Source organism: Mirounga angustirostris, unplaced genomic scaffold (genome assembly GCF_029215605.1).
Source record: "Mirounga angustirostris isolate CCGP_5_RB_7025 unplaced genomic scaffold, mMirAng1.0.hap1 SCAF_9, whole genome shotgun sequence".
In the NCBI taxonomy this organism is placed as follows: domain Eukaryota; kingdom Metazoa; phylum Chordata; class Mammalia; order Carnivora; family Phocidae; genus Mirounga; species Mirounga angustirostris.
This window is the reverse complement of record NW_026991717.1, coordinates 37,995,840-38,023,265: the sequence shown is the minus strand read 5'-3', so window position 1 is coordinate 38,023,265 and position 27,426 is coordinate 37,995,840. Positions and strand designations below refer to the sequence as shown.

The following is a 27,426-nucleotide window of genomic DNA, read 5'->3' as shown; positions in this document are numbered from 1 at the left end:
CGGATTTTGTCCATTGCGTTTGCTGCCGTATCTTAGTGCCTAGAACTGGCCTGGCACAAAGAAAGGACTCGTATTTGGTGAAGGAAAGAATAAATTGGTTAAAAATCCCCCTCAGGTCTTCCCTTTGAGAATGCAAATGCCCCGGGGCAGGAGAGAATCCTCCCCAGGGCCTACAGCATCACGGCTCTGTGCGCGTGCATGTCTAATAACCCGCTCTGATGATATATGGACACAAGTTTATTATAACTTTTACAGACATAAAGGATGTGTAGCACACCATTTATAAATAATGATAAAATGTGCACTATTCTTTATAAGTTCCTTTCTAGCCAGCTGATTATCACAAGTGAGTTTTGCCAACTCTCGTGTCCGTTGCCAACCTATAGCTTCCGTGGTTTGCCAAGGGAGGCCGCATGCCGATGAATGCAGCTCTTTCCCCGTGAATGTATTGTCATTAACTCTGTTAAGTGAGCTACTGTGACACTTTCCCACCCTCGTACAAATTACATTCATTAAACTGAAACCTCTTTCAAATCTTCAGCACCGCTGATTGCAGTGGGGTTATTTTAAAACGTCCACTGTATAGAGGCAGGGATTGAAACATGGTTTGATGCTGAGTTATTTAATAATGGCTGATTTTAACAGCTCAAAATGTTCCTAAAATTGTACCACCCAGCTCATGCTAGCTAGAGCGAGTCTGGGGGACAGCCGGCCTGAGCTAGGCCCAGGGTCATGTGTTTGACTGACATCCTCTCCGCCCCTCGCTCACAGCGGCCTGGTGAAGCCGTGTCCTTCTCCCTCCTTCACAGAGGAGAAAGCTGAGGCTCAGAGGTGACTGGACCTCCGGTCTGCTGCGTCCGAGAGCCCTGCCCTTCCCACTCTAGTGGCCTACCTCTGGGCAACCTCTCATCCACGAAACATTAGTGGCCACTTTCTTGATGTCAGATACGGGGATACAAAGGGAAGCTTCCCTCCTTCCCTTCTGGGAGATCCCAGGAAGGGAGGGTCACTGAGCCTCAGAACTAGGTGTGGGTTGGTGGAGGGGGGTTCCTGAGGCTGATGGCTGGACTCCAGCCTTGAGTCGCCACTCAGTCTGCCCTTCAGACCTGGGCAGGAGAGGCCCTTGCCCTGGGCCTTAGGTTTTCACAGTCCCTGCTCTGGCCCTCTTCTTGGGGTGAGGATGTTGAGCCATCTAAGACAAGGTGCCCACCTGGAGCCTGCAACCCCTGCCCCCCACCTGCTTTAGACCAAGCTCCGAGGACCCAGAACTCTGGCATCCCTGCCCAAGTAACCCTAAGCACACCTCCAGCGTCTGCGGGACCCTAGCTGGGCTCTGCCAGGCCCCTGGGTTCTGTGTAACCCAACTCTCCCCTCCTGGCCTTCTGGAAACACAACTCCGTGCTGTGCTACACTAGGCGGCGGGCTGGCTAGGGGCCTCGGGGAGTAAATGCTCCAAACACGGCTTGATGTCAGGGCACCGGAGACCGCAGACGCCACCTCAGGCCACCCCCATTTCACAGATGGGGAGACTGAGGCCCAGAGAGTAGAAGCGCCTGCCCGAGAGTGCAGACCAGGGCTCTTTTCCCTCTCAGCCCCTTCTTTTGTTCCACAGCCAGTTACTGGTGGCACCCCCCAATCTCCCATCCCTCCTCCCGAATCCAGCTATCGGGCCTGGAGGAGCACCTAGCGGGCGCCCTCTCCTATCTCCCCCACTGCTAAGTCCCACTGACAAATGTAACGCCACACTTCCACCTCTGAGCCCCCCTCCACACTGCCCCCCCGCCGCAGCTAGTGGTGGTGGTCACTACCCACCCCCCCAGTGGTGTCCCCCTGCAGCAGGTGGCCCCCTGCCTGTGGGTGGGCCCGGCTCTCCCACCAGCCATCTTCCTTCCCACCGACAGAAAAAAAAAGAGCAGAGCAAATTGCCTAATGAGATCCATATTTTGCTGCGAGTTGCTAATTAAAGAGCAAAGCCAACCTACCATTAATTTGGTCCTGGGACAGAAACTTGGCCTGTAGCAGACAGAGGAAAACAGTCAGGGAGGGGACTCTGTGAAAGCGCCTCCCGCACCCCCAGCCCGGGGCAGCCAGGCTCGAGGACACAGCCCCCTACTTACCATTCTGGGGCCTCAGGCTGTCGCCTGTGGGCTCGAGGCTCCCACAACTGCCCACTCAGTCCCCTTCCTCCCGGCTTCAAGTCGAAAGTCGAAAGTCCGCCAAGCTGGGTGGAGGCCCCAGTAATAAATCCGCGGCTGCCATGGCGACCAGGCCCAGCGCCCGCCCCGGGGTCAGATTCCAGCTTCCCGTGCACAGCTGATGCCCCGGCCCCCCACCGGGCAGGGCAACACGTTTCCCTGTAAGTAAATGGGGCTGCACAAGGGCTCCCCACGACTCGTCCTGCATCGGGAAGCTGGTGCTCTCTGGCAAATGGACACATGCCACCATTCCTTCCCGGGGGGGCCCTCCGTGGACGGGGGTGGGGGCGGTGATACACAGAAAGGGGGTGCCTCGGGGATCTTTCCTTTCTCCCCCCTGGGACTAGGCTGGGGGCGGACAACTCCTAGGTGTCGGGTGCTTTGTACTCTTTTTTTTTTTTTTTTTTAAGATTTTGTTTATTTATTTATTTGACAGAGAGAGACATAGCGAGAGAGAGAACAGAAGCAGGGGGAGTGGGAGAGGGAGAAGCAGACTTCCTGCCGAGCAGGGAGCCCGATGCGGGGCTCGATCCCAGGACGCTGGGATCATGACCTGAGCCGAAGGCAGACGCTTAACGACTGAGCCACCCAGGCGCCCCGGTGCTTTGCACTCTTAAAGAAGACCCATCACACAGCATCCTCTGGGCAGGAAGGAGACCCTGCCATGATGGGACGCCCCCACTGCCAAGGCCTTGGGATGCACTCTGGAGAGGGAGCCCAAGCTCCTTGCTCTTGGGCTGGATTCAAATCCTTCCCTCAGGTCCATTTGCTGAGTGACCTTGGCATGTCATTTCACTGCGCTGTGCCTCAGTTTCTGCGCCGGGCCTCATCACAGGGCTGTCGAGAGAATCAAAGGGCCAGAGCACGATCGGTTCTCCACTTCCTTCCTTCTGGGGACCCTGAGGGTAGGGGTGGGGTGGTGCCTGCAGTGGGGTCTCAGGCCCCACCGCCAGCAACCCGGGGGGGGCGGGCTCACAGGGAGGCCTCTTAGGTGACTTTCCCAGCCAGGAAGGCTCCTCTTCTTCATTTCCCTCTTCTGCCCCCCAGAACTGCCCCCAGGCCCCCATCAGCCTGTCCCCATCTCCTCGCCCCAGAAGTGGGGTGGTTCCCTAGGGACACTGCGCTGGGCACAGCTGGGTCTCACCCTTCCTCTCCTCCCCAGCTGCTGGCTCCCAGCCTGTGGGGCTCCAACTCCAGGGCACCCCCCGCCTTGTTAGGACTGGCGTGGAGGGCCCAACAGGCCGTGCTTGGCACAAGGGCCCCCAGCCCAGGGGACGCGTGGGTCCTGGTGAGGCGCTGCACGTGCCTGCAGGAAGGGGGACCTCTTGCTAATGTGTATGGCGTGGACAGAGGGCCTGCCCTTGGTCTGCTCTCCCTCCCTCCCTCCTTCCTGACCGTGTCCACATGGAAGATTCTCTTTTCCCCCAGATGATGTCTCCTGAGTCTCCTCTTCACATCTGTTTCTAGACCCAGAGAATTTCAGCTGGAGGATTTGACTCCTCTCTGTTGGGGCTGAGAAGAGGAAAGATGGGCAGGATGCAGGAGGCAGGAGAGGAGGGAGCTTCTGCTAATAGCCTTGTGGAGAGAAGTGGGGCCTTAGAGGCCGGCGGGGGGGGGGGGGGGGGGACGACACAGAGCTGAGGCTTGTGGGGAGGCCTTCAGGGGCCAGGCCAGAGAGAATCTGAAGCAGACTCTCAGCTAAGTGCAGAGCCCAATGCGGGGCTTGATTTCATGACCCTGAGATGGTGCCCTGAGCCAAAATCAAAAGTCACTTAACTGACTGAGCCACCCAGGCGCCCCTCATACCTAATTTTTTATTCACTTTTTTTTGTTTTCTTATCAAGGACCCCCCCAAGCTGTATAAGCTCCAGGCCCCACATGACCAGGCCTGTGCCTGCTCATAAGACACCCAGCAAGTCTTGTTGTGGAGAAGAGGCCAAAGACAGGAATCCAGTGAGGTTGCTGGGCAGGTGGGGGCACATCCTACGACGATGCGACGTCGAGCATCTCCTGTCCAGTGTTGTCTGCTAACAGGAGCCCCAGTAAGTCCTGGGGGCTGTGTGGTGAGTCTGAGACCCCGAGGGAGTAAGCGACTTGCCCAAGGCTCGGTGCCAACCTCCAACAAACCAGCCTCCCCACCTTCCCCCAAAGGGCACCTTCTCTGTTTCAGCCTCTGGAGTGGGCTTGCAGCAGAGCGGGGAGGCTTGAGGGGCCATCTCGGAGAGGCAGGCCTGGAGATGCCCTATCCTGGCTCCCCGCCCCCCATGCCCCCCAGACTCCTCACAAGAGAGCTGGGACTGACTGGAGGAGGCCCTTCTTGCCCCCCACCCCCAGCATCCCACAGGGTGGCACAGAAGGCCAACGGACAGTAGCAGGGCCCGCTCGCAGCCCCTGACCGGCCTCAGACCAGCCACTGTCTCCCTGGCCCCAGGGATCTCCCTCCTGCCACCCAAATTCACACCCAGAGCAAGAAGCAGCCACCAGCCAGGCTGGGCTCCACACTGGTCTTTATTCACACCTCTCTCCGCCCATGGAACCGGGGCTGGGGGCCCTCTAAGGGGGCTGCAGAGGGACCCCAACATGAAAGGAGCATCTGAGGCACGGGGCTCCCTGAAAACACAGGAGAGGAGGCAGGGCCCGGGGAAGGCAGGGCAGGCCCCCTGAGACCCACAAGCTCGCCGAGCCAGTGCTGGCTGGGAAATGAGACTGGTGCCGGCAGCTGGGTGGGCAGATGTGGCCCCAAGGCCTGGGAGAAGGCGGGCCCGGGGTGTCCTATGGGAATGAAGCCTCCCTTTTCTGGGAGCAGGGCCACGAGCAGAAGCCATGAGATTCAGGCTGAGACAAGGCCTACAGGGGAGAGCCTCCAGATCCGCCCCACTCCCAACATCCCCCAAATGCCCCCTGGCCCTATAATGGGGCTCAGGAAATACTGCAAGTGTTTGAGGACACAGCCTTCAGCTGCAGCTCAGACATGCTGGTCAGGCTGCCAGGAAGGGGTGCCACAGTTATGGGGGGCGGGGAGCAGGGAGACAGCTTCTGGCAGAGCGAAATGGTGCTCAGGGGAGTCGGGCGGCACAACACTCCGTGTGACCTGAGTCTGGGTGAGGATCTGCGGCGCGCACACCCTTCCCGGGGCAGCAGAGGGCAGCGACGAGAGAACGATCTGTCCATCCCAGGGCTGCCCCAACAACCAGCCCACTGACACACTTTGGGCCCTGCTCCCAGCTGGTGCAAATGAGGCCCAGAGGAGGGATGTGCTTTGCTCAACAATACCCAGAGAGTTAACTTAACCTTTGTAATCTGGCCTCCAGGGTCAGGGCAGGCCTGAGGGGTGAGCCAGGTGGCGGGTGATATGCCCAGTCCCCTCACCACTGCTGCCCCACCCGCCAGGCCTACCAGAAGCCACTGCAGGAAGAGACCCGCCCTGAGCGGTGAGCGAGAGGGCCCCACTCCAGTCAGGTGCACGAGAAGGCAGGCCCACGCCTCGGCCTGGACACCTGGCCTCCAACTATAGCCCATCCTGGAAAGATCCAAACCGAAGAGAAACTTGGGCCAAACAATCGCGTCTTACGACGACGCTCTCTGCACGCGCGCATGTACACACACCCCTGTCCATGTGCACAATGCGCATCCGGCCGGCTGCTGTTAGGAGAGCGCACACACGGGTGGATACACGCGTCTGCACACACGCATGCACGCACATCCCCGCTCAGCCACTCTGCGGCCCGTCTCCCGCCAGGCAGAGCACCGGCAGCTGGTGCCAGGGACTCAGCGTCGGCTGCTGACGTGCAGGGTGTAGAAGGCCCAGGGCTCAGGGACGTAGATGACACCCGGGTACTTCTTCCTGAGTACCGTGTCATTCCACAGCCAGGCGACCCACAGTGCCACAAGCAGGAGGGTGAGGGCGAAGGAGTAGAAGAGGAAGAGGCCGTTGCTGTCCAGGAAGAGGCGCTTGCGCTTCTGGTGCAGGACAAGGGCCAGCATGGCAAAGAAGGTGAAGATGAAGAGGATGAAGATTTGGCCCTCGGTGACCAGGTACCTGAAGAGGCCAGTGGGGGAGGTGAGTCAGAGGCTCTATCCTGCCCAGCATCCCCCCCTGTACCCCCATACCAGGCTGCCTCCGGGTCAGTCAGAGCAGCTCATCTCATGGAGGAGCAGGGAACCGTCCTACTCTGAGCCACGGCCCACAGGCAGCATACTGATTTGGCTTGTAGAGTTGCTATTTTTTAAAAATGTTGAGTTTGTTATCAACATTTAACTAACAGATTAGCAGAACATGCGGATTTCTGGTTTCTTTGGTCATGTCAGGCCCCTATACCCGCATGAAACTGATTACAGGAGAAAATGGCTGTCCCTCTAGAAAGAGCATGGTTCTGCTGTTTGCCACAGTCCCCACCATTCCCTATTGCCTTACTTGAGGCCTACTTGATGCCCTTCTGTTACCAGCTTGGTTCCTATAGGCATTTGAGTTTGGGAATGCAGCTGCAATTCATAGGGTTGTCATTACTGTCTCCTTGAGGGCTGGGACAGGCTCAGATCTCCCAGGGTTCTCTGCAGCTTCTAAGACAGTACCTAGCACATGGCCAGGAATCGGTAGCATTTGTTGGAGGGCTTCTGAGACGTTGTCTGGTCCACTCCCTGCCTCTAGAGAGAAACACGATGCTGACCCATTCCACTCAAGGAATGACAGCTCTGCAACTCAGTGGCTGTGGAACCTTGACATCCTGGAGCTTCTGTGTTCTTACTTAGAAAGGGGACATAAGTGGCCCTATCTCTCAAGACGTAAGAGACTGACAAGAGCTGTGTACATCTCTTACTTGGAAAAGCACGTTGCTCAACAAAAACAGTCACTGTTCCTACTGTGGCCATCTCTGCACTGACACGCTGGGGCAGGGAGAGCCAGGCAAGAAGCCCTCTGCGTGTCGAACCACTTTCCTTCTTGCTGTGGTTGCCACTCATTCTTTTTCATCCTGCCTTCAGGTCGCATACAGATTGGCCCTGGTCGACCCTCTCCACCTGGCCGGGGATGGACCCAGGGGTGGATCCTAGGGACCTGGCCCTAGGAAAGAAGGCCCTTTTCAATCTGAGGCAAGCTTTCCATCAGAGAGGGGTCCAGTCCTTCCTATGACACCCACCAATGCTCAGGGGGAGCCTGTCCCCGGGGCAGAAGTGACAGAACAGAGGTAGGGGCCTGGCTGAGGCCTGAGTCCTCTGAAATGGGAGGAGAGCTCTGGAAGGCACAAAGAAACCAGGCAAGGAACTTCCCCCTTATCTGTCCTTGTCACCTTCATAGTGCTTTATAGTTTATGAAGCCTCTTTGCCTCCTTCTAGATCCTCACTATCTCCTGAGAGGGAGACAAGCAGGGGCTGTCCCAATTTCCCAAAGGAGGAAACTGAGGCCTACAGGGCTCTATGGGCTCAATATTACTGGTGGATTCTATGGCACTGGGGTTCCAGGAGGGAGGGCAGAGGAGCATGAGAATGGAGAGGGGCACTCAGGCCTGGCTTCCTGGTAACAGAGACGCTACCACAAAGCACTGTCACCGTCCCCACTAGACAGAGGAGGAAGCAGGAGCCCAGAGCGGGACTGTGGTCAAGAGCACATTTTTACTGCCTGGCTCACTAAGTGTCCCCACCCACCCTCCCCCAGGTCTGAGGTCACTCACCAATAGTACAGGCCACTGGGCATCACCAGGAGCAGGGCCGCCCCTGGCATCGAACTCTCAGCTTTGGCGGGAGTGAAACAACCGCTGAAGTATATGAAGAGGATGAGGAAGAAGGGGACGTACCTGCAACAGGGAGGCCAGGGCCTCAGAGGCCTGCCCAGCCGATCGCCCCTCCACGCGGCCCTGCCCCTCCTGGGGCTGCTCCCTTGCACCATCCCATGCAGGTCGCTTTCTGGTTTACAGAACACCCGGTTTAGGCCAGGGCACTCCTCCCCGCCAGACCTCCCCGTGCGGGGGGTCCAGGGTGGGGCAGGAAGGAAGCAGGAAGAGGAGGCCTGCTCCTGGCACAGGCAAATCAGAGGCCCATAGGCCGTGGTGGGGGGACCCTCCCACGCGGCCCTAGCCACCTCACTCTGCGGGGGTGTGTGTAGGGGGAGCCTGTCTCACCCTGGCACCCCTCACACCAGCAGTACCCCCCCCCCCCGCCCTGGAACAGGTGTACCCAGCAGGGCCAAGGGGGGAAAGCCTCCAGGTCCAGGTGAAAAAAAAAAGAGAGAGTGAGAAAGAGGGAACCATACCTGCTGGGGTCCTCCAAGGGGCTTTGTAAAGCCCCCCGCCCATACCTAACCCACAGCCTCACCCCTTCCCCACACACAGCATCCCACCCAAAAGTACCAGCCTCTGTCCTCTCCACACAGGCTTCCTCTCCCACAGCCCCTTCTCTCAGCTACCCTGTCTCCCCCTCACGCGCCCCCCCCCCCTTTCCAAACTTCCCCGGGGGAAGGTCTCTGGCAAAGGCCTGTCCAGGGCCCCTGGACTCGCAGCCAAGAGGACCAACTCTGCCTGTTCTAAATGGATCCTGGAAACAGGAGTGTAGGCCCGGTGTGCCAGGAGCCGGCCAGCTCACTCAGGGCTGAGGCTACGGGGTGCAGGGCTTGCTGGCTCCACCCCCCCCCGCCCCCCCAGCAAACCCTCTCACTGGCCCCAGCTCCTCCTGTGAGGTGGGGGGCGGAACAGACAGCTGCCGGCAGCTGGGGCCCCGGCTCTCCCGCGGCTGTGCACAGCTGGGAGGTTCCCGCCGCCTTTCGGGTGAAGGGGGGCCCTCCCCGGAGTTCGAGGAGCGGGACAGACAGCTCCTCCCCCCTCGGGGCCAGCTGGCCCTCCTCGGCTTCGTCCCGACCTCCACTCCCAAAGACCGCGTCCTGACACGGCGGGGTCCCCGCTCGGCGCCCACGCTCACCCCACCGCGGCCCGAGGGCGGGCCTTGGGCCCTCCCCCCAGGCTCCGGCAGGGCCGGGGAGGGACAGCCGCTCGCTGCCCTCTAGTGGCCGCCGCGGGCACCGCCGCGCTGAGACCCGGAGGGCCCCGCGCCCCACACCCAGAGGCTCGTCCAGTGTCCGCGAGGCCGGGCCCCGGGTCCCTGGGGAGGCAGGCCGGCTGGCGCTGCCTCCCTGGCTGAGACTGGCCCCAACACTCACCACATGGAGTGGCCCAGGTACTCGTCGTAGTAGTAGAGCAGCTCGAAGGAGTCGATCTGAGGACAGGGGCATGGCAGGTGAGAGCGGCAGGTGCATGGCGGCGGGGGGCGGGCTGCTGGGGCCCACGCAGCCCACCCTTCCCCAGGCCCGGGTTCCCCGCCAGCAGCCCTCATTCCCCACCCTCGGTCTTGCCCTCTACTGCAGGGGGCCCGGGTGGGAGCACCCAGTCAAAGTGCCACTTCCTAAAGTGCATCCTAGCTCGGCGGGTCCAGTGCCCTCACCCAGTGGAATGCCTTTAGCAGGTCAAGCACAGTGACGGGTCGGGGTGATCTCTTTGGCCTCCAGGACAGACTGTGCCCAAAGGCTTTACATGCAGTGGGGGAGGCGGCCTCACCAGCGTCTCTGGCTTGAGATTCTTGATGATGGGATTCTCCCGGACAGACAGGTGGTGCTGGTAGCCACTGAAGAGCAAGCGGTGGTTCACGGAGTCGCCCACCAGGTGGATGCTGGCGCCCATGACGAAGGTGATGATGCTGATGTAGATCATGGAGCGCGGCAGGGTTCGAGGGGACCGCTCGATGAGCTGGGGTCAGAGGGACGCCGGACACATGACTCAGCGTCCTCCACAACATGAGACACCCCCTGGTCTCTCCCCTGCTGCCTGGCATCGGATGGATGCCACTGGCTGAAAAGTCACTCGGAAATTGGGTCCCTTTAGCAGGCTAAGCCAGCCTCCAGAGTCTCATAGGATCCCTGTGAAGCCAGCAGGAACTGGGAAACAGCACCCCCTTTCCTCAGAGAAGAAGCAGGCTCAGAGGGACTAGCTGATTGCCCAAGGTCGCATGCAGGCTCCAGGCCTGGCCCTCTCCCTATTCCCAGCAGTGCCTCTGGGTGGCTGGGCTGGCTCAGTGGAGGCGGGACCCTCTGATTTTGAGCCACTGGTGCATGGTAATCACGAAGAAAATGTCAGGGAAGTGGGGGGGTGGGGGTGGGGAGGATGCTTTGGAAAACAAACTATTTAACTTAGGACTCCTCTGAATTCTAATTTTATACCCTGCTACTTTTGGTGATTAGAAACATCTTTCTAGAAACAAAATGATGGGGATGGTAGATGGCGATAGTTGTTTTAAGAGCCCTTATTTGGACGTGCAAAGCCGGCAGCCCTGGCTAGCTCTGTGACATCTCCAAATCCCGGAGTCCTAGGCCAGAGTAGAGGTCACCTCTGTTGCTGCCACCTGGACCCTAATTGCCTTCCCAACTGGTCCCTGACTTCTCCCCAGACAACCAACCCACTCACTCCTTATGCCTCAGCCTCCCCAAATGTACTGTAGTTTCACAAGCATGAGCCTGTCTTCAGGTCCTTTTGCTTGACCACCTCTCCCACATCATCCCCTGGCACACGAGGCTGACGCCCAAATCAGACACCCCTCCTTGGGGAGGGCTTCTCCATCCCTCCTGGCCAGGCCTTTGATGTGTCCCTCCATCACAGCCTTCGCCCCCCAGGCTGAGGCAGGGTAGGCCTGTTTCCACCTGCTTCCATGACTCCCAGGGCTCGGCACCAGCTTCTTGCCTGAGGAGGAGGGGATAAGGGTGGGAAGGTGGAGCAGGGAGCCCGGGACTGTACCTTGAGCAGGAGGAAGGGTGTGATGACGTTGTAGGCCATGTGGAAGTAGTCCCCCACGCTGGGCTTGTTGAGTGGAAACCATTCGAGAGGGAACACCAGCTGGGGAGCAAAGGGAGGAACGGTGTTCACGTGGGCAGAGCCCCACAGGGCCCTCGGCGAATCAGCCCCCACCTCTCCACACACACTTAACTCTTTCTGTGATCTCTGGGGATCCTCTTGGCAGCCCTGGGGTACCTAGCAGAGAAACTGAGTCCCAAAGAAGGTAAATGGACTTGTCCCCAGGCATACTAGTAGATGCAAATCCAGGGCCTGACTCTGTGCCCCGCTCCCAGTGGGTACTAAACAAATGTCCCTGGGTACTGGTCTGGGAGCTGGAGGCTGCTTTGGGACTTTGTGGTGACCCTTGGTTTCCCCCTCTGCAACACAAGAAATGTGACCCAGGTGGTCGACTTGGGCCCTTAGGAGTCTGACGCTTCAGGTCCTATGATGATGATCTCCTGACCACTAGGCCCCATGCTCTATGCATGGAACAGATGGACTGCTTCCAAATCAGGTCAAAAGTATACGTTAGGAAACAAAGGAGAAAATAAGCGAGTTCTACAAAGTAGCTTCAGTTCTTTCTTTTTTGCCTTCCCTGAGAGAAGAGGCAGGTCAGGGGCAGTTCCTCTGCCTGGAAAGCCCTCTCTTATTGGTCTACCCCAGTGGGTCCTGGCCTTGTCCGGGTCAGTGTGAAAACCCCCGTGCAAAGTCAAAACAAGTTATGACCCCCCAAACTGTATTTCCGGGATCTGTTGACTGAGAACACAGGCAATGACCACAAATTTCAACTGAAATTGTAAATGTTTCTCTCTTTTAATTCAGAAATGCCACATTGGTTAAAACTAACCCACACATATAAAAACTCCCAGGATATAGAACTCTGTCCCTCTCTTTCTCTCTTACTCGGTGTGTATCTCTGTATCTTCACCTATATCAAGATATATATTTGGATATCTACACCACATCTTCTTTATCCATTCATTTACTGATGGACACTTAGGGTGCTTCCATCATTTGGCGATTGGAAATAATGCCACAATGAACATAGCGGGGCATACATCTTTTCGAATTGGTGTTTTCATTTTCTTTGGGTAAATACCCAGTAGTGGAATTACTGGATTGTACGGTATTTCTGTTTTTAATTTTTTTTTTAGGAAACTCCATACTGTTTTCCACAGTGGCTGCACCAATTTACATTTCTACCAACAGCACATGAGGGTTACCTTTTCACCACATCCTCGCCAACACATTATTCAGCCACAAAAAGAATCTTCCCATTTGCAACAATATGGATGGACCTAGAGGTATTATGCTAAGTGATGTAAGTCAGAGAAAGATAAATGCCATATGATTTCACTAAACATGTGGAATTAAAAAAACAACAACAACAATGAACAAACACAGAAGTAGAATCATAAATACAGAGAACTGGTGATTGCCAGATGGGCAAAATAGGTGGAGGGGATTAGGAGGCACAAACTTCCAGTTACCAAATAAGTAAGTCATGGGGCTGAAAAGTATCGCCTAAGGAATACAGTCATGTATTGATGCGGTATGGTGCCTATGTTTAGTGCGCCAAGCACGGACAACGTAAAACTGTCAAAGCACTTTGTTGTACACCCAAAGCTAATAAAACACTGTACGTCAACTCTACTTAAATTTCTTTAAAAAAGATACATACAGCGGCTGCAATACTCTTTGTGATAGCAAAATACCAGGAACAGGCTGACTCTTCATCTAACCAGGCGAGCTGAATACGTTATAGCGCATCTTTACCATAGCAGGTGAAGTAGCCATTATCAGAAATGACCCCTTATGGGTACTGACATGGAAAGACAGCCATCGTATATCCTAAGGTAAAGCAAGCAAGCTGTAGGATAGGCGTAAAGTAAGATCTCATTTCAGGTGGAAAAGGAAAGAGAATATAGAATATGTTTGCAGGAGCGGAGAAAGGAGTGGGTGGCTGTGCCCCAGACCGTCAGGGGTGGGACTGGAAAGGGAGAATCGAACACTTCTGCATAGACCTAGGCATTAGTTGACTTGTTACAGCTACTACATACTACCTTTTATAACTTGTACGAGTTTGGTTTTCGTTATTACAGATTCGGGAATATCATGCCTACATGTATACTCTCCTAACAAGCCCACCTAGGTTGCTGGGCAGGCTGGGGAAGTGATTTGCCCTGCGGGACACCGCCCTGGCCAGCTGTGGCTGAGTCCCAAGGAGTGAGGGCAGAGGACAGCCATGAGCCAGCTCCGGGCCTCATTTCCCCCTCTCCATAGCATCAGTGTGATGGGCAGCTCCTTTGGCCCCCAGTGTGTGCGACCTTCATGCGGGAAGGGGGCTTGGAGCAACCAGGCCCACCAGCCTTCTTACGGATGAGAGAACCAGAGCCCAGCAGACAGTGACTTGCCTAAAGCCACCCACAAAGCTGACCAGGTGCCCTGACTCCTGGCTCAGTCTCTTTTCTTTCTCCTACACTTAAACAACATGTAAGCCTTACAGAGAGTCTGCAGAAAGGAGAAACAGCATCCACCCCAAATCTGCCCCAACAGTGCCGCCAGAATAGCTTTGTTTTGCTAAAGACGTATTTCTTGGGGCGCCTGGGTGGCTCAGTCGTTAAGCGTCAGCCTTCGGCTCAGGTCATGATCCCGGAGTCCTGGGATCAAGCCCCGCATCGGGCTCCCTGCTCCGCGTGAAGCCTGCTTCTCCCTCTCCCACTCCCCCTGCTTGTGTTCCCTCTCTCGCTGTGTCTGTCAAATAAATAAATAAAATCTTAAAAAAATAATAAAGATGTATTTATTTGAGAGAGAGAGAGAGCGCACGCAAGAATGAGTAGGGGGAGGGAGAGAATCCCAAGCAGACTCTGCGCTGAGTGCAGAGCCTGATGCGGGGCTCGATCCTAGGACCCTGAGATTTTGTCCTGAGCTGAAATCAAGAGTCAGCTGCCTAACCGACTGAGCCACCCAGGCGCCCCAGATTAGCTTTTCGTATCCCCTTCGAGTCTCTGACCCATGTGTACAAGATGCTGAGATCGTCACTGACTTGCCATCGGGCAGTATGTACACCGCCACCACCCCTTTTCTCCCCTCGAACGACCCCCGCTGCTCTAGAGTACCCAGGATTCCTGTTTCATGGCCAGAGGACGTTTTCTGTACCGGATACAGAAAGCTGATGTACCCAGTCCCTACTGCTGGACACTGAAATCACATCCAAGGTAAGCAACACTGCAAGGAACAGCTTTGCGTACAGAGGCTGTTGTCCTCTTGCTGATTACAGCTTCAGGGCAGATTCTCGAAGGGGTCTTACTGGGTCAGGAGGGACGAACATATTAGGGTTCTGCAGATATACATGACAGCAAGGGGGTAGGCTCTGGGGCCAGATGTTTGCGTGAAGATGCTGGCTCTTCCACTTGCTACTCGGGTGACCCATGAGTCTTCCCATCTATAAAATCGAGATTAGCAAGAGTGTTGAGGCAAGGATTCAATAAGTTTAAACACATAAAGGGTTTAGAACAGAGTGAGCACTCAATGCACGTTAACCACTATTTCTACTTTCCCATTATTATGATTATTATCATTGTTCCTTCAATAAAAGTGCTTTGAGGGGCGCCTGGGTGGCTCAGTCAGTTGAGTGCCTGACTCTTGATTTCAGGTCATGATCTCAGGGTCCTTAGATCCACCCCGAGTCAGGCTCCGCACTCAGCGTGGAGTCTACTTAAGATTCTCTCTCTCCTGGGATGCCTGGGTGGCTCAGTCGGTTAAGCGTCTGCCTTCAGCTCAGGTCATGATCCCAGAGTCCTGGGATCGAGTCTCGCATCGGGCTCCCTGCTCTGCGGGGAGCCTGCTTCTCCCTCTGCCTCTGCCTCTCTCTCTCTCTATCTCTCATGAATAAATAAATAAAATCTTTAAAAAAAAAAAAAAAAAGATTCTCTCTCTCCCTCTGCCCCTCCCCCGCTCACGTGTGCGCACGCTCTCTCTCTCTAAAATAAATAAATCTCGGGGCGCCTGGGTGGCTCAGTTGTTAAGCGTCTGCCTTCGGCTCAGGTCATGATCCCAGGATCCTGGGATCGAGCCCCGCATCGGGCTCCCTGCTTGGCGGGAAGCCTGCTTCTCCCTCTCCCACTCCCCCTGCTTGTGTTCCTGCTCTCGCTATCTCTCTCTCTGTCAAATAAATAAATAAAATCTCTAAAAAAAATAAAAAAATAAAAAAAATAAATCTCAAAAAAATAAAAAAAGTAAAAATGCATCGAGCGCTTAGGCCAGGAACTGTTCTAGGTGCCTAGCTGTCCCCTTGACAAACTGCTTTCCCAAAGGGCTCTACTAATTTGCATTATCACTAGCATGTGCAAGATGTCCGTTCCAGTTTTGGATATAGTTATCGTGACCAGACGCACACACAAATTAACAACTTGGTACATGGGGTACCTCACTCAATTTGTTCACATTCTGTTACCTATTTATCTATCTACGTATGTCCTTATTACAAGCCAGGGGCTTGGGCCCTCTCCCGGTATTAATCTCTGTGGAGGCCACCACTGTCCACTGATGCACGGAGTACCCTGGAGGGAAGCGGATGGTGTCACAAGCCAGCATGAACACTTCCCTGAGGCTCAGAGTCATAGATAATATGCAAAATCAGCCTATACTCTTTACCTCCAGAAAAATAATATTATACCAAGGCCATGGGGAATGCTCTGCTTTCTTTCCCACACCCCGTTGTATGGCTTGGTGATTTGGTTAAAGCCGGGTGTGGGACGGTGGGGTGGGGGAGGGGCACATTCTCCCTGTTTAGGGCCACTGGTTCCCCTGTGAGAGTCAGGGCACAGTATGACTATGCAGGCCCCCAGGACCCCTGCTTGCTGGCACACACACAGAGCTAAAGGACATGCAAGCATCCAGGCCTATTCTCGCAGTTTACTGTAGAGAAAGTGACTTGTCTAAGGTCACTCGGCTAATTCAAGTCACACTGTGTCCTCACCGCTGGTAGGGGCTCTGTCCACGGCTTCACACTCACCATGGCAATGGGGCGGCCAAAGTCCAGAACCCAGTTCTGCAGGGTGAAGTAGAACCAGAGGTCAAGGTGGAAGGGAGCTGTGCCTGCAGCTTCATCAGCCTTGGCGGCGCTGTGCCTGGGAAGGAACCGGACAACAGGGGTCAGCTCTTCTCTCCGCCCAGGACAATCTTCCCCGAGATGAGCCACAGAGAGATATGGGGATTTGAGGGCAGGAGGATTAATTTCTAGGAATTTTGCTGGAAATACTGGCTCTGAGGCCAAGGGGAACGTGTCCTGGGAATGGATTCCGGCTGCCCTATTGTTAGCTTAGCTTCTCTGTGGTTCAGGAAGGAAACTGCCAAACTGGTATTGGGCATTCTCGCCTATAGAATGACCGGGAGATGAAATGGGGCAGAGGATGCAATGTGGCTGGAAAATGTGAATCATGATGACAGATGACAGCAGTGAACCTTTATTGAACATTTACTATAGTCCGGGCCCATTATAGCTGCTTGCATGCATTATCTCATTTAATCCACACAGAAATCCTTTGAGGTTGGAATATTATCCCCATTTTACACAGCCAAATATGTGTGCCTAAATGATGAGACTCCATAGCTTATATTTTTAACCTCTCTGCCATCATCACATCCACAGTGATTGGGCCACCAGATGGGCATGTGACCTGAGCTGGACCCATCAGCGGCCTCTAGTGAGATCTGCCTTATAGACCGCAGACTGGGATCAACAGGCCCTTTCCCTCAGTTCCTGGACTAGGAGGAAGTAAGAACAGGGCTGCTGGAGTCACTCTTCTCACTAACCCACAGTGCAACGAGCCAGCAGGGGACAAGCTGATCCAAGAGACACGGCAAGAAGTGGAACATCATCTGACATCACATCTTTGGATGCCTGTCCCTCCTGCAAAGCCGTTGGCCATCTGCTTTTCACAGATGAGCTGAAGTTCAAGGGCCAGTGCATCCGCCACTTCCTCCAGGAAGGCTTCCCCGATGAAGCTTTTCCCAAAACCCCACCAGCCCCACTACAGGGGTGCTTCATCTCTAACTCCTAGTCTAGCCATGACATCACAGGCCTGGAGTTTTGCTTATATCTAGCCCCTCAAGAAGATGAGTGACTTTTAAGGTTCTCTCAACTCACCCACCGCGTCAGAGTCCAAATCCTCTTTACGATGTCCCTGACACTACTTGCATGCCTCCAGTGACAAGCAGCCTGCTACTTCCTAAGATGACTGAGGTGTGAGTTTTATTGCTCTATTTGTGCCAAGAGCAGAGCTGTGTGAATGGCCCATATTACCCAGAGTTCTCAGCTCAGTTCCTGGTTTACACTTAGCAATTACTGGCTGATTTAAAACCATCTCAATCTCTAGTTACTCATTCGTTTTACTTGCAAATATTAGAGGCGACATGAAGGTCTTCTCAGTGCTCCTATTGCTTCTGTAACTTTTGGGGATCCCTCTCAGCCAATCGAAGAACGGCCCACAGTGGGCTTGTAAAGCAGCCCAGAGGCAGAGGGGCAAGCTCCTGGGGTGGGGGACAGGGGGTCCTACCATCCTCTGATGGCTGGCAAGACAGGTGGGGTGGGCCTTTCTTGGGTCAACTAAGTCTTCTTGTCCCTTTACTCAGTGCCCACCCCCCAACTTATTGAGTGCTGAGTGTGTGCTATGCTCGGAGCTTCACCTGCACCATCTCACTGACTGAGCAATACCAGGAGGTCGTTCCCCTCTTGTGTGACAGATGAGGATGCTGAGGCTTACAGGGGTTGAGCGCTTAGCCAAGACCACCCCCGTAGTAAGGGGCTACAGCAACTACTCTTTTTGTCAGCCTATTTCCCACTCCATGCCTCTTCTAGTAAGAGATGATGTTCCCTTGGCCACAGGGAGGGCCTGTAACCTAAGCCAGCCCGGTGGGACTTTTCCAATCAGAGTTGGTGGAAAGAGTGCCTTCCCTTCTGGCGCTGGGGTGCTAAGGATGCAACTCCCGGGCTGCCTGTAGCCAAGGAGCCAGCCTCAAAGGACAGCCAGGCGAGAATGAAGCAACCCTGCAGAGAAGACCAGGAAAAAGGAAGAGGCAAAGCCCTGCGAGTTCTAGGCAGCCCCCAGGTAACGGTTTGGCCACATGAGCCAATATATTCCTTTTTGCTAAGGGCGCTGTAGTTCACACTGGCTTTATGTCACTTGCAACCCAAGAGTCCCGAACAGCATAAATTCAAACCTGTGTCTATATGAACTCAAGAACTGTGCTCTAAATAGTTTCCTCTTCTGTTTCTGTTACAATAAACTATGTGCCATATGAAGAGATCAAGACAGAGAAGGCTCAGTAAGGCCTGGGGCAGTATGCAAAGCCTGCATGAAGGAAGAGAGCCTGAAAGCATGGATGGGTGGATTTAAGGAGGCAGAAAAGCAGGAAAGTGGGATCGAAGACCTGGAGTGGAAGGAAGACACTGCATGGAGTTGAATGCCCCGGCTTATCAGTAGAGAGGAAGAGAAGTGAGAGAATGGCTGGGCTTCAGACTGGGCAGATAGTCAGAAACTCGCTGTGAGGGCTGCTCTGACATGGGTCTGAGATGAGGGACTGGCTTAGAGGGCCCACCTGCCCTTCCCCTTAGTGACTATCAGTCAAGGCCTCAAAAAGCAGGTGGTGAGAACCTCCAGGCCTGAAGAACTTGGTGGGAGAAAGAGGATAACAACCCTCAGTGTTTTATTCTGGAAACCTCCAAACTGGGCAAGGAGTAGAATGTTTGCTACAGAAGAGAAACGTATTTTGAAAGCCTGGGGAAGTACTCAGGTATGGGTCTCTGGAAGCTGTGGATACCTAGCATATACTAGGGGCTCAGTAATTATTTCCTCCTCTACCCAAGAGGGCATCTCAGTTAGTGGAGATCCCCATCAGTAGTCCAGCCTGGCTTAGCAGGCAGGAAAAAAAAGGACAGATACAGGGCACTCAACTTGGAAATCAAGATTGGTTAGCATCTGACTGGTTTTCTTCTGTTGGGACTATGACCACAGGTGGCAGATTATGGAGGGTGAAGGCATCCTCTCCCCTAGTCCTTGTCCTGAGGATGAGCAACCTCAAGCCCGTCCCAAGTTCCTGACTCCACAGACTTCACACACTGAGCCCCCAGCCTGTGCCAGCTCTAGATCTCAGTCATCAGAAACTGCAGCTGAGAACATCAGTCCATGGCAGGTAACCCAAGACAAGGATGGCCTTTTCTCTCTTCCACAGCTTTCCAAGTCTACCATATGGGGGAACTGATACCATGACAGGTGGGGAACACATAACATACAGCTGAAATATTCAAAGCAGTCAGCATCTGCAGGATTGCCTGGGAGAAAAGGAAGGACTCAGCCATGGTGGAGTCAAGCAGGGGACTATAGCGGGAATAATTTTGGTTCTATATAAAGAATGGTAAAATACCTGACATGATGGAAAGCTTGAACAAAAAATGAGAAAATGAAGGCAAATAAGAGGGAAAAAGAAAGGCAATTAGAAACCCCAGGAAAAACAAAAACAATATAAGAGAGCATATGGTACTGTTAAACATTCCTTGGCTCTGTAGGGAATGTTTACATGGCTTAAAACATTAAACATTAAACATAAAAACATTGCATACTGATTTTCAAAGTTTAGAATCCATGCACACACAAAACATGGAAGACAACTATGCCTAAAAACAGCAGGTAAATACCATTAAACTTGAGAACATGAAAGTAAAACTATAGAGGATAGGAGTTAGGGGAAAGGGTAGGGAAAGCCAAACGTTAGGGTAGGGGACTATTCTTCTTCTTCTTCTTCTTTTTTTTTTTTTTAAGATTTTATTTATTTATTTGAGAGAGAATGAGATAGAGAGAGAGAGCATGAGAGGGGGGAGGGTCAGAGGGAGAAGCAGACTCCCTGCTGAGCAAGGAGCCCGATGCGGGACTCAATCCTGGGACTCCAGGATCATGACCTGAGCCGAAGGCAGTCGCTTAACCAACTGAGCCACCCAGGCGCCCTATTATTCTTCTTTGAAAAAGGAATAAAGAGATAATGCCTATAGTTCCCCCAAAAGGAAATAATGGTGTATGGATGTTCCCTAAGGCTACAAAGGTAACAAAGAGAAAAACTAAGAATAGTTTAAAAACTGAGAATAGATGAACCATCTTGTGAAGATGAGGGAGGTATAAGCGAGCCAAATCATAACAGGAAATCAGTAAATATTATCTTAGAAGGTACAAATGATAAATCAAGGGGTGCCTGGGCGGTTCAGTCGGTTAAGTGTCTGCCTTCAGCTCAGGTCATGATCCCAGGGTCCTGGGATCAAGCCCCGCATCCGGCTCCCTGCTCACCGGGGAGCCTGCTTCTCCCTCTCCCACTGCTGCTCCCTCTGCTTGTGCTCTGTCAAATAAAGAAATAAATAAAATCTTTTTAAAAAATGATAAATCAGGAAATGGCAGTTGAGCATAGCTTTTAAGAATATGGACTTCGGAGACCACCTGGGTTCACATCCTAGCTTTGCCACCAACCAGATCTTGAGCAAGTTACTTAACCTCTCTTGGGCCTCAATGTTCCCATCTATAAAATGAGTGGTAACAGTAGATCCTACCTCAAGAGTTGTGGTTGAATTTTACGTGCAAAACTTTAGAGTGGGCTCTGGTCCATGGAAAGTGTTACATAGTATTTGTTAATACTATTTTAAAATATGAATTTAATTCTAGTAGAAACAGCTAAAAGAAGCTACTGTGGTTTTCTCTGGTGCCAGGGAAAGGTGGAACAGAGAACCACTGCTTTTTACTCTAAGCCCTTCTGTGCTATTTAACGATAGGCATGTATTACTTTGATAGCAATACAAAAACTATCAACAGAGCAGGCAGAAGCTGGAATGGGCTACCTCGAAAGATAGTGAACACTGTGTCATCAGAGGTGTGTAAGCTAAGCATGGATGCAGGTGAGGAAATCCAAGCATCTTAGGAACTGGACAGGTTGATTCTGCCTACTGTCTTAAGCTACAATGATACTGAAAATGGTCCTAGAGGTACCCTAGCAGGGTGGCAGGGATACCCTGGAAGTGAGTCAGCCCTTGTGCCATCCCCAGCGAGCACCGTGGCTGGCAGCAGCCCAAGTGGAATAGTACAGAAGCCCTGGGTTTAGACCCTGGTTCTTGCCAGCAAATGATATTATCTCTCTGGGCCTCATATACGAAATATGTTTTTGTACATATACAAAATATGTATGTATATGTTTCCACATATACAAAATAGAACCAGACTAAGATACTGCTTAGGAAGCCCCACACATGAGATAAAGTGAGATCATATCTGATACCCACAGATTGTTCTAATTGGGCTGCTACAGTTCAGGGCAGTCAAAGACCCCCAACTTGAAGGGGATCCAGAACAGAAACGACCCTCAGTAGCAGGAGAAAGAGCTACCCTTAGCCAAGTCTCTCAGACTTCTCCCCTCATCTCAAATCATACCACAGACTTCCTAAAATTGACTCTGAGCACACCAGTGCTCAAAAACCTTCCGAGGCTCCCATGTGCTTACCAGAAAAAGGCTACATTTTTAACCTGCCATTTAGGGCAGGAACTAGGGTGAGGCAAGTGAGGCACACAGGGCCCAACACAGGGGTGCCCGAGAGTGAGCGTCTCCTTAAATTTCTTTAAAATTTGCAGTCTAGGCTTTCATTCTGGTCCCAGCCCTGCTGCCAGGAAAGGCCCTTCCCAGTCAGTCCACATCCTCTTGCAGCTGTATACCAGAAAGCTCCAGCACCACTGACCCCTTGCCTCTCCCCAAACTTTCCACCACCTCCTCCCCCAACTGGAACAGCTTTTCCTCCCTGAGTCACCTACTGAATACTCTGGACTCAGCTCAAGTGCCACTTCCTCCACCAAGCTCTCCAAGATGACCTCTTAGCCCCTTCTGGCTTCACCTCACCCACCCCTTCAGTGCCCACCACAGCACTAGGCACACCAACGATACTTAATGCAAGGAGTGTTTCTGGCCTGCACAACAGGATGAAGGCAGAATGGAGGGAAAGACTAAAACGTGGTTTCCGTGTTTCTTATTCTGCCCCTCCTGGTCTCAACTATATAAACCAGTAACTTCTTGCCCTTAGTGAGAAAAGGGAACGGCCAAACGAGAAAAGCCCTTCCTCGTTCTTTCTCGGGAGGGGAGCTTCCACACACTTCGCTGTCTCTTGAATTTCCATTCTCACATTCTTGGGATAAGGAGTGAGCCTCCCGATTGACACCAGAATCCAAGTCCTATTCCGCTTGGAGGGACCCCGAGAACTTAGAGGTGGCGCCCCGGGCGTGCAGGTGCGTTGGGGGCGGAGTGTGCGCCGGGGTCCTGGGGCCCGCCGCCCCAACCCCGAGTTTCTTGGACCCCTAGATTGGTCTCCCCAGAGGCGCGACTGTCCTCGAGCCGGCCCGGGGGGAAGGGGGCGCCGGGGGCTGCTGAGCCTGCCTGGGCCCGGGGCGTCCCCAGGAAGAGAAAGGGCGGTGGAGACGGGGCCCAGGCGCCAGGGCGCAGCGAGGGCAGCGCAGGGGAGACTGACTCCGGCCGCAGCCCCCGGCCCACCCCGGGCTCCTCCAGCCGGGCCCCCGCCGCCCGCCCCGCATCACGTGGGGGCCGCGGCCTCGCTCCCCGCGCCGGCGCGCGCCCACCTGGCCTGCACGAAGGAGGCGCCCGGCTGCGCGCTCGCGCCGCCCGCCGCTCCCGGATGCTGCCGCCTCCGCGCCGCTGCCTCCATGGCTGCCCTGCCGGCGGCCGGCGCCTCGGCCCGCTTTCCAAGCTGGGGAAGCGCTCTGCTGGCCCGGCGGCGGCGGGGCGGTGGCCAGGGCGGCCACCGGGCACGGGGCGGGCGGGGGCGTGAGAGCTCTCAGCCCGGGGGCGGGGCCGGGGGCGGGGCCGGCGCGGGCGGGGAGGAAGGGGAGGGACGCGGGGAGGGGCGCGGGGAGGGACGGACGGAGCGGGGGAGGCGGGGCGCGCCGGGCCCGGGGGCGGAGGGACGCGACGGTGGTGGCGTCCGCGGCGTGGAGCGGGGCACGGGCCTGCGCACGCAACGCGTGTGGCCCGGTGGGGGCTGGACGTTGCTGGGGTCGCCGGCGACGTCCGGGCGGGAAGCTTGGCCTAGGCAACACCGGATACGGGTGTTGGGGGGGTAGGGACCTGGGGTACGACTCACCTGTTCCGGATGCTCCCCTGGGGAGGAGGCGAGGCTGGATTTCCCTTGTCTTTGGGGACAGGGACGGGGGTGGGGGGAATTATGTCCTCCCACACTGCGCCACGCGCTTTCCTTTTTCAGATGGAAGATGTCGCTTCCTAAAATGTCACCTCTGTGGCCCTTGACGCTAGGAATTAAATAAAGGGCGGGATCAGAGGGTAGGACGGAGAGGAGCAGCGAATTCTTTCCAACCTGGGGTGGCGTGGAGTGGGTTGATGCAGATTCTAATTCTGGATTTGTCACTCTTTCGGACTTTGTGGCTTTGGAAAAGTCACTTGCTCTCTGTCCCTCCCAAACATGTATTAACTCCCTGCTGTGAGTAGCACACTGTGTGGACAGGAATGGACGAACCCAGCTCTAGTAAGGTGTACGTTTGGTGGCTGGAAGGAGGCATTGGTAAAGGGTGTGAGCGGAGACTTGGAGGGGGTGGGGTCAGACCAGGCTTCTGGAGGATGGACATTCCCGTTGTGACTTTGGACTTCTGAGATGACAATGAAGTCTGAGCAGGAGTGGAGGGAACACAGTGAGTGGGGGAAAGTGTTCCAGGCAGAGGGAACAGCCAGCTAGGAGGCTCAGCATCCAGAGAGAAGCTGGTGTTTGGAGAAAAGGAAAGTTCAGTGAGAGCAGCAGAGTGCATGAAGGAAGAGCAACAGGAGGTGGCCTGGGGAAGGGTGCAGATGAAGAGGGCCTTTATCCTGGGAACAACGGGAAGCAGTTCAAGAGTTTGGGGGTAGGGAAGTGGCACCATCATATTTGTGTTTTGGATGAGACAAATGGGGTGGATGAGAAGAGGCAGGACCGGAGACCACCAGGTGGAGCACGTGATGTGCATTTGTTCTAGGGAGGGTCCTGCACTGCTCAAAGCCATGGTGGGAAGGAGAGAGTTGATGAGCCCAGTTGCATGGTGGGTACCATGGTGGTGCCTCCGGTGTCAGGGGTGAGGAGAGAAGAGTCCAGGCTCTGGCCAGGTTCTGCAGCTGGGTGGGGGGTGGAGGCGCCCTCTGGGAAGGGGGCTAGAGCAAGTTTATGGTAAATGAGAATTCTTCCTTGGACATATGCTTGAGGTGGGTCAGGAAGGCTGTTGGGCCCGTGGATCTGAAGCTTAGGCCAGACCTGGGAGCAGGGCAGACTGACTTGTGAACCAGGGGAATAGAGATGATAATCTGAACCTAAGAGGCTGCTTGGGGGGACAGTGTCCCTGTGAGAAGAAAGAACAAAGGGCAAAACCTGAGAACAATCAGCAAGCTGACTGCCTGGGTTTCAATCCTGGTACTGGTCCTAACTAGCTGTGACACTGGGGTAAATTGCTCAACCCCTTCCAGCCTCAGTTTACCCATCTGCAACAAGGAGAAACCTGTTGCATCTACTGCATGGGGGATGTGATGGTTACAGGACGTCATGCAGATGGAGCGCTTGGCACAGAGCTTGGTGCTGGTGGGTTTGTTCGGAGCCGTAGTCTGACCCTGGACCTGATGTTTCCTGAGTGAGATGATGGGTTTGAGCCTATTTCCATTCCATTTTCTTGCCTCTACTTTCCTTTGGGAGACTTTTATTGAGTTTTATTCCTTCTCATTTAGATTTGAGCCCATGTCCTATCTTGGCTGTGACTGGGGCCTGCCTTGGGGTCATTTTCCATCAGCTCCCCCCGCCCCCGGGCTCCAGCAGCCCACAGGCCACACACCCCAGTGCCCACCCCAGCCCCACTAAAGAGCATGTTGGCTTTATAGCTTTTTTCCCTCTCATTTGCTCCGATGTCCCTATTTGGCAGCAGAGAAAGCCAGTATCCTGAGCTGAAGTAGTGTCCCCAAGGTCAGCCAACAACAATGCTCAGACTGGATTCCTGGTTTGATTTTGGAGAGTCTGATCTTGTTCTACAGATGGCTCTATGTATATGCCAGAGAAGAAGGATTGAGGCTTCCAGCTCTGACCCCAATCTCTTATTCTCTGCCGGCTTTGCAAGCCTGCTGGACTTCAAAGGAAGGGGCGTGAAGTGCCTATGATGTAGTATCGGTTTAATAACACCCAAGGTTGGGCTTCCAGTCGTTAGAGGATGAGGCTGTGTGGAGGAAGCTTCTCTGGCCCATTTAATCTTCCAATCCCTTAAATACCAACAAATCTATCTCCCATCTGGAGCCGGCAGCTGCCCCTGAGTGGAAGGGGGCCCAGGCTCGCAGCAGGGGCCAGGCCTCCCTGAATGAACATGATGAATACCACTGCCCCCCTCCCCGAGCCTATTGGGATTATCAGTCCCTCTCTTTCCTGTCCCATCAGGACTCTTTAAGAACATCATCTTCATGTACTCTCAAACTGCACGGACATTTGGGGAGCGGAGACAGAGCAAAGGTGGCACCAACCTTTGGGCACTGAGGGGTACACATTTCCAGGTATCTCGCTTGCAACTCTCTGGGACATGGTTCCTGCACACAAGAAGGGCGAACGGTCTCAGCCCTCTGAGCTGCCATTCCACTGAAAAGTGTCAAGGCACTTTTCAGCTGGGAAGATTCCTTCAACTTTTATGTAGCAGATGTTCTCACTCCTTTTCTTTTTCTTTTCTTTTTTTTTTTTTAAGATTTTATGTATTTATTTGAGAGAGAGAGAATGAGAGACAGAGAGCATGAGAGGGAGGAGGGTCCGAGGGAGAAGCAGACTCCCTGCCGAGCAGGGAGCCCGATGCGGGACTCGATCCCGGGACTCCGGGATCATGACCTGAGCCGAAGGCAGTCGCTTAACCAACTGAGCCACCCAGGCGCCCTCTCACTCCTTTTCAAAGATAGCCATACCAGATACTTTCTGATGCGCCACCTAAGATCCCCTCAGCCACACTTATCTTCCAGGTGCTTGCCGCCTGTCTCGTTCCAGCACAAGCCAACCGCACGCATGCCCCACCCCTGAACTTCTGGCCTCAAGTGGACCTTTGACCAACAAGAGACGGGTTGGCAGAGAAATCTTCTCTTCTTTCTGGATGAACTGTCCTAAGCTTCACAGAGCCTCTTTTATTTTTGTTTTGTTTTGTTTTGTTTTGTTTTATTTCATTATTTTATTTTAAATTCAATTCATTAACTATAATGTATTATTAGTTTCAGAGGTAGAGTTCAGTGATTCATCAGTTACATATAACACCCAGTGCTCATTCCATCACATGCCCTCCTTAATGCCCATCACCCAGTTACCCCATCCCCCCACCGTCCCCTCCAGCAACCCTCAGTTTGTTTCCTATGATTAAGAGTCTCTTGGGGCGCCTGGGTGGCTCAGTCGTTAAGCGTCTGCCTTCGGCTCAGGTCATGATCCCGGGGTGCTGGGATCGAGCCCTGCATCAGGCTCCCTGCTCGGCGCGAAGCCTGCTTCTCCCTCTCCCACTCCCCCTGCTTGTGTTCCCTCTCTCGCTGTGCCTCTCTCTGTCAAATAAATAAATAAAATCTTTAAAAAAAAATTTTTTTTTAAAGAGTCTCTTATGATTTGTCTCCCTCTTTCACAGAGCCTCTTTAGAGAAGGTCCCACAGGATCTAGCATCGTTGATGCTCATGGTGGCCACCTCAGCAAAGCTCTCTGTCCTCGTCTGTCTCACCCCCTTTTCCTCACTGCAGCTTCCCTAGCACTGCACTCCCTCACCAAGTGGCGGCATACACACTCTGCCTAGAGCTCTGCTTCTAGGGAACCTGGGCTAAGGCAGCATCTGGCAAGGATGCTCAGGGTAGAAAGCGGATACAAGTGGGGCCACTCTGAGCGAAGAGAAACGGAGCCCCACAGGGCCATCCCTTTTCCTTTGATACGGTTTCCAAGGTGATGACCCAGGCACCTCGAGGGGGCTCCCTGGCAAGCCTTTGATCTCATCTATTTCTGTCACTCGGCAGCTGAAGCAACTGGAACCTAAAGTCACACAGCAAGTTAGAAGCGAAGCTAGACCAGAATCCGGTCTCCTCACTCCAAAGCCAGCACTCTTTCTTTCAAGTCCATTTAAGAACTTCTGAAAATGTTTCTTTTTCCCAAACATCTCCCTGCACTGGCTGCCTGGGAGACTTTGAAGGCCCCGTTAACTGGCAGCCACCACCTGGGAGGTATGACACACAGAGCCACGGGGGCAGACAAAGAGGAACTGGGACAGGGAAGAAAGGTAGTCAGGAAACACCTGATCTGGGGACCTCTGCGTGCAGGAAACAGGGATGATGTGTGTTTGGAAGGCTGCACAAGGACAGGCCCCAGAGAAGAG

At 54.1% G+C, this 27,426-nt stretch overlaps 2 protein-coding genes and 2 long non-coding RNA genes across 8 annotated transcripts in view; 2 read left to right on the top strand and 2 right to left on the bottom strand.

Moving 5' to 3' along the window:
• The window catches only part of CALML4 (calmodulin like 4), a 10,132-nt gene extending 7,858 nt beyond the window's left edge, over positions 1 to 2,274 (bottom strand). Inside the window, 3 exon segments of the mRNA XM_045899800.3 lie at positions 1,983 to 2,013; positions 2,118 to 2,213; positions 2,215 to 2,274. Of these exon segments, the coding sequence (XP_045755756.3) occupies positions 1,983 to 2,013; positions 2,118 to 2,213; positions 2,215 to 2,259 (172 nt within the window). The 5' untranslated portion in view covers positions 2,260 to 2,274.
• Positions 1 to 4,455, top strand: part of LOC135361556 (uncharacterized) — a 7,722-nt gene extending 3,267 nt beyond the window's left edge. Inside the window, exon 3 of the long non-coding RNA XR_010404975.1 lies at positions 4,040 to 4,455. This is a non-coding gene — a long non-coding RNA (uncharacterized LOC135361556). The remainder of the gene's footprint in view (positions 1 to 4,039) is intronic.
• Positions 2,373 to 22,868, bottom strand: CLN6 (CLN6 transmembrane ER protein). Of its 5 annotated transcripts, XR_010404973.1 has the most exons (9): positions 22,660 to 22,868; positions 16,020 to 16,134; positions 14,313 to 14,447; positions 10,964 to 11,062; positions 9,734 to 9,922; positions 9,340 to 9,395; positions 7,862 to 7,984; positions 6,768 to 6,839; positions 6,098 to 6,234 (listed from the first exon to the last, which is right to left on the bottom strand). XR_010404973.1 is itself a non-coding variant. In XM_064570246.1 (8 exons), the coding sequence occupies exons 1-8, from the start codon at positions 22,743 to 22,745 to the stop codon at positions 2,939 to 2,941; spliced, it is 897 nt and encodes a 298-aa protein (XP_064426316.1). In that variant the 5' UTR covers positions 22,746 to 22,868; the 3' UTR covers positions 2,373 to 2,938. The 5 variants fall into 5 exon arrangements, 4 of the variants coding, with proteins under 4 accessions (XP_064426316.1, XP_064426314.1, XP_064426315.1 ...); XM_064570246.1 differs by lacking the exons at positions 6,098 to 6,234; positions 6,768 to 6,839 and adding an exon at positions 2,373 to 3,032; XM_064570244.1 differs by lacking the exon at positions 6,768 to 6,839 and having other exon boundaries at positions 4,686 to 6,234.
• Positions 17,584 to 27,426, top strand: part of LOC135361555 (uncharacterized) — a 23,520-nt gene continuing 13,677 nt past the window's right edge. The window contains exons 1-2 of the long non-coding RNA XR_010404974.1: positions 17,584 to 18,114; positions 19,021 to 19,198. This is a non-coding gene — a long non-coding RNA (uncharacterized LOC135361555). The remainder of the gene's footprint in view (positions 18,115 to 19,020; positions 19,199 to 27,426) is intronic.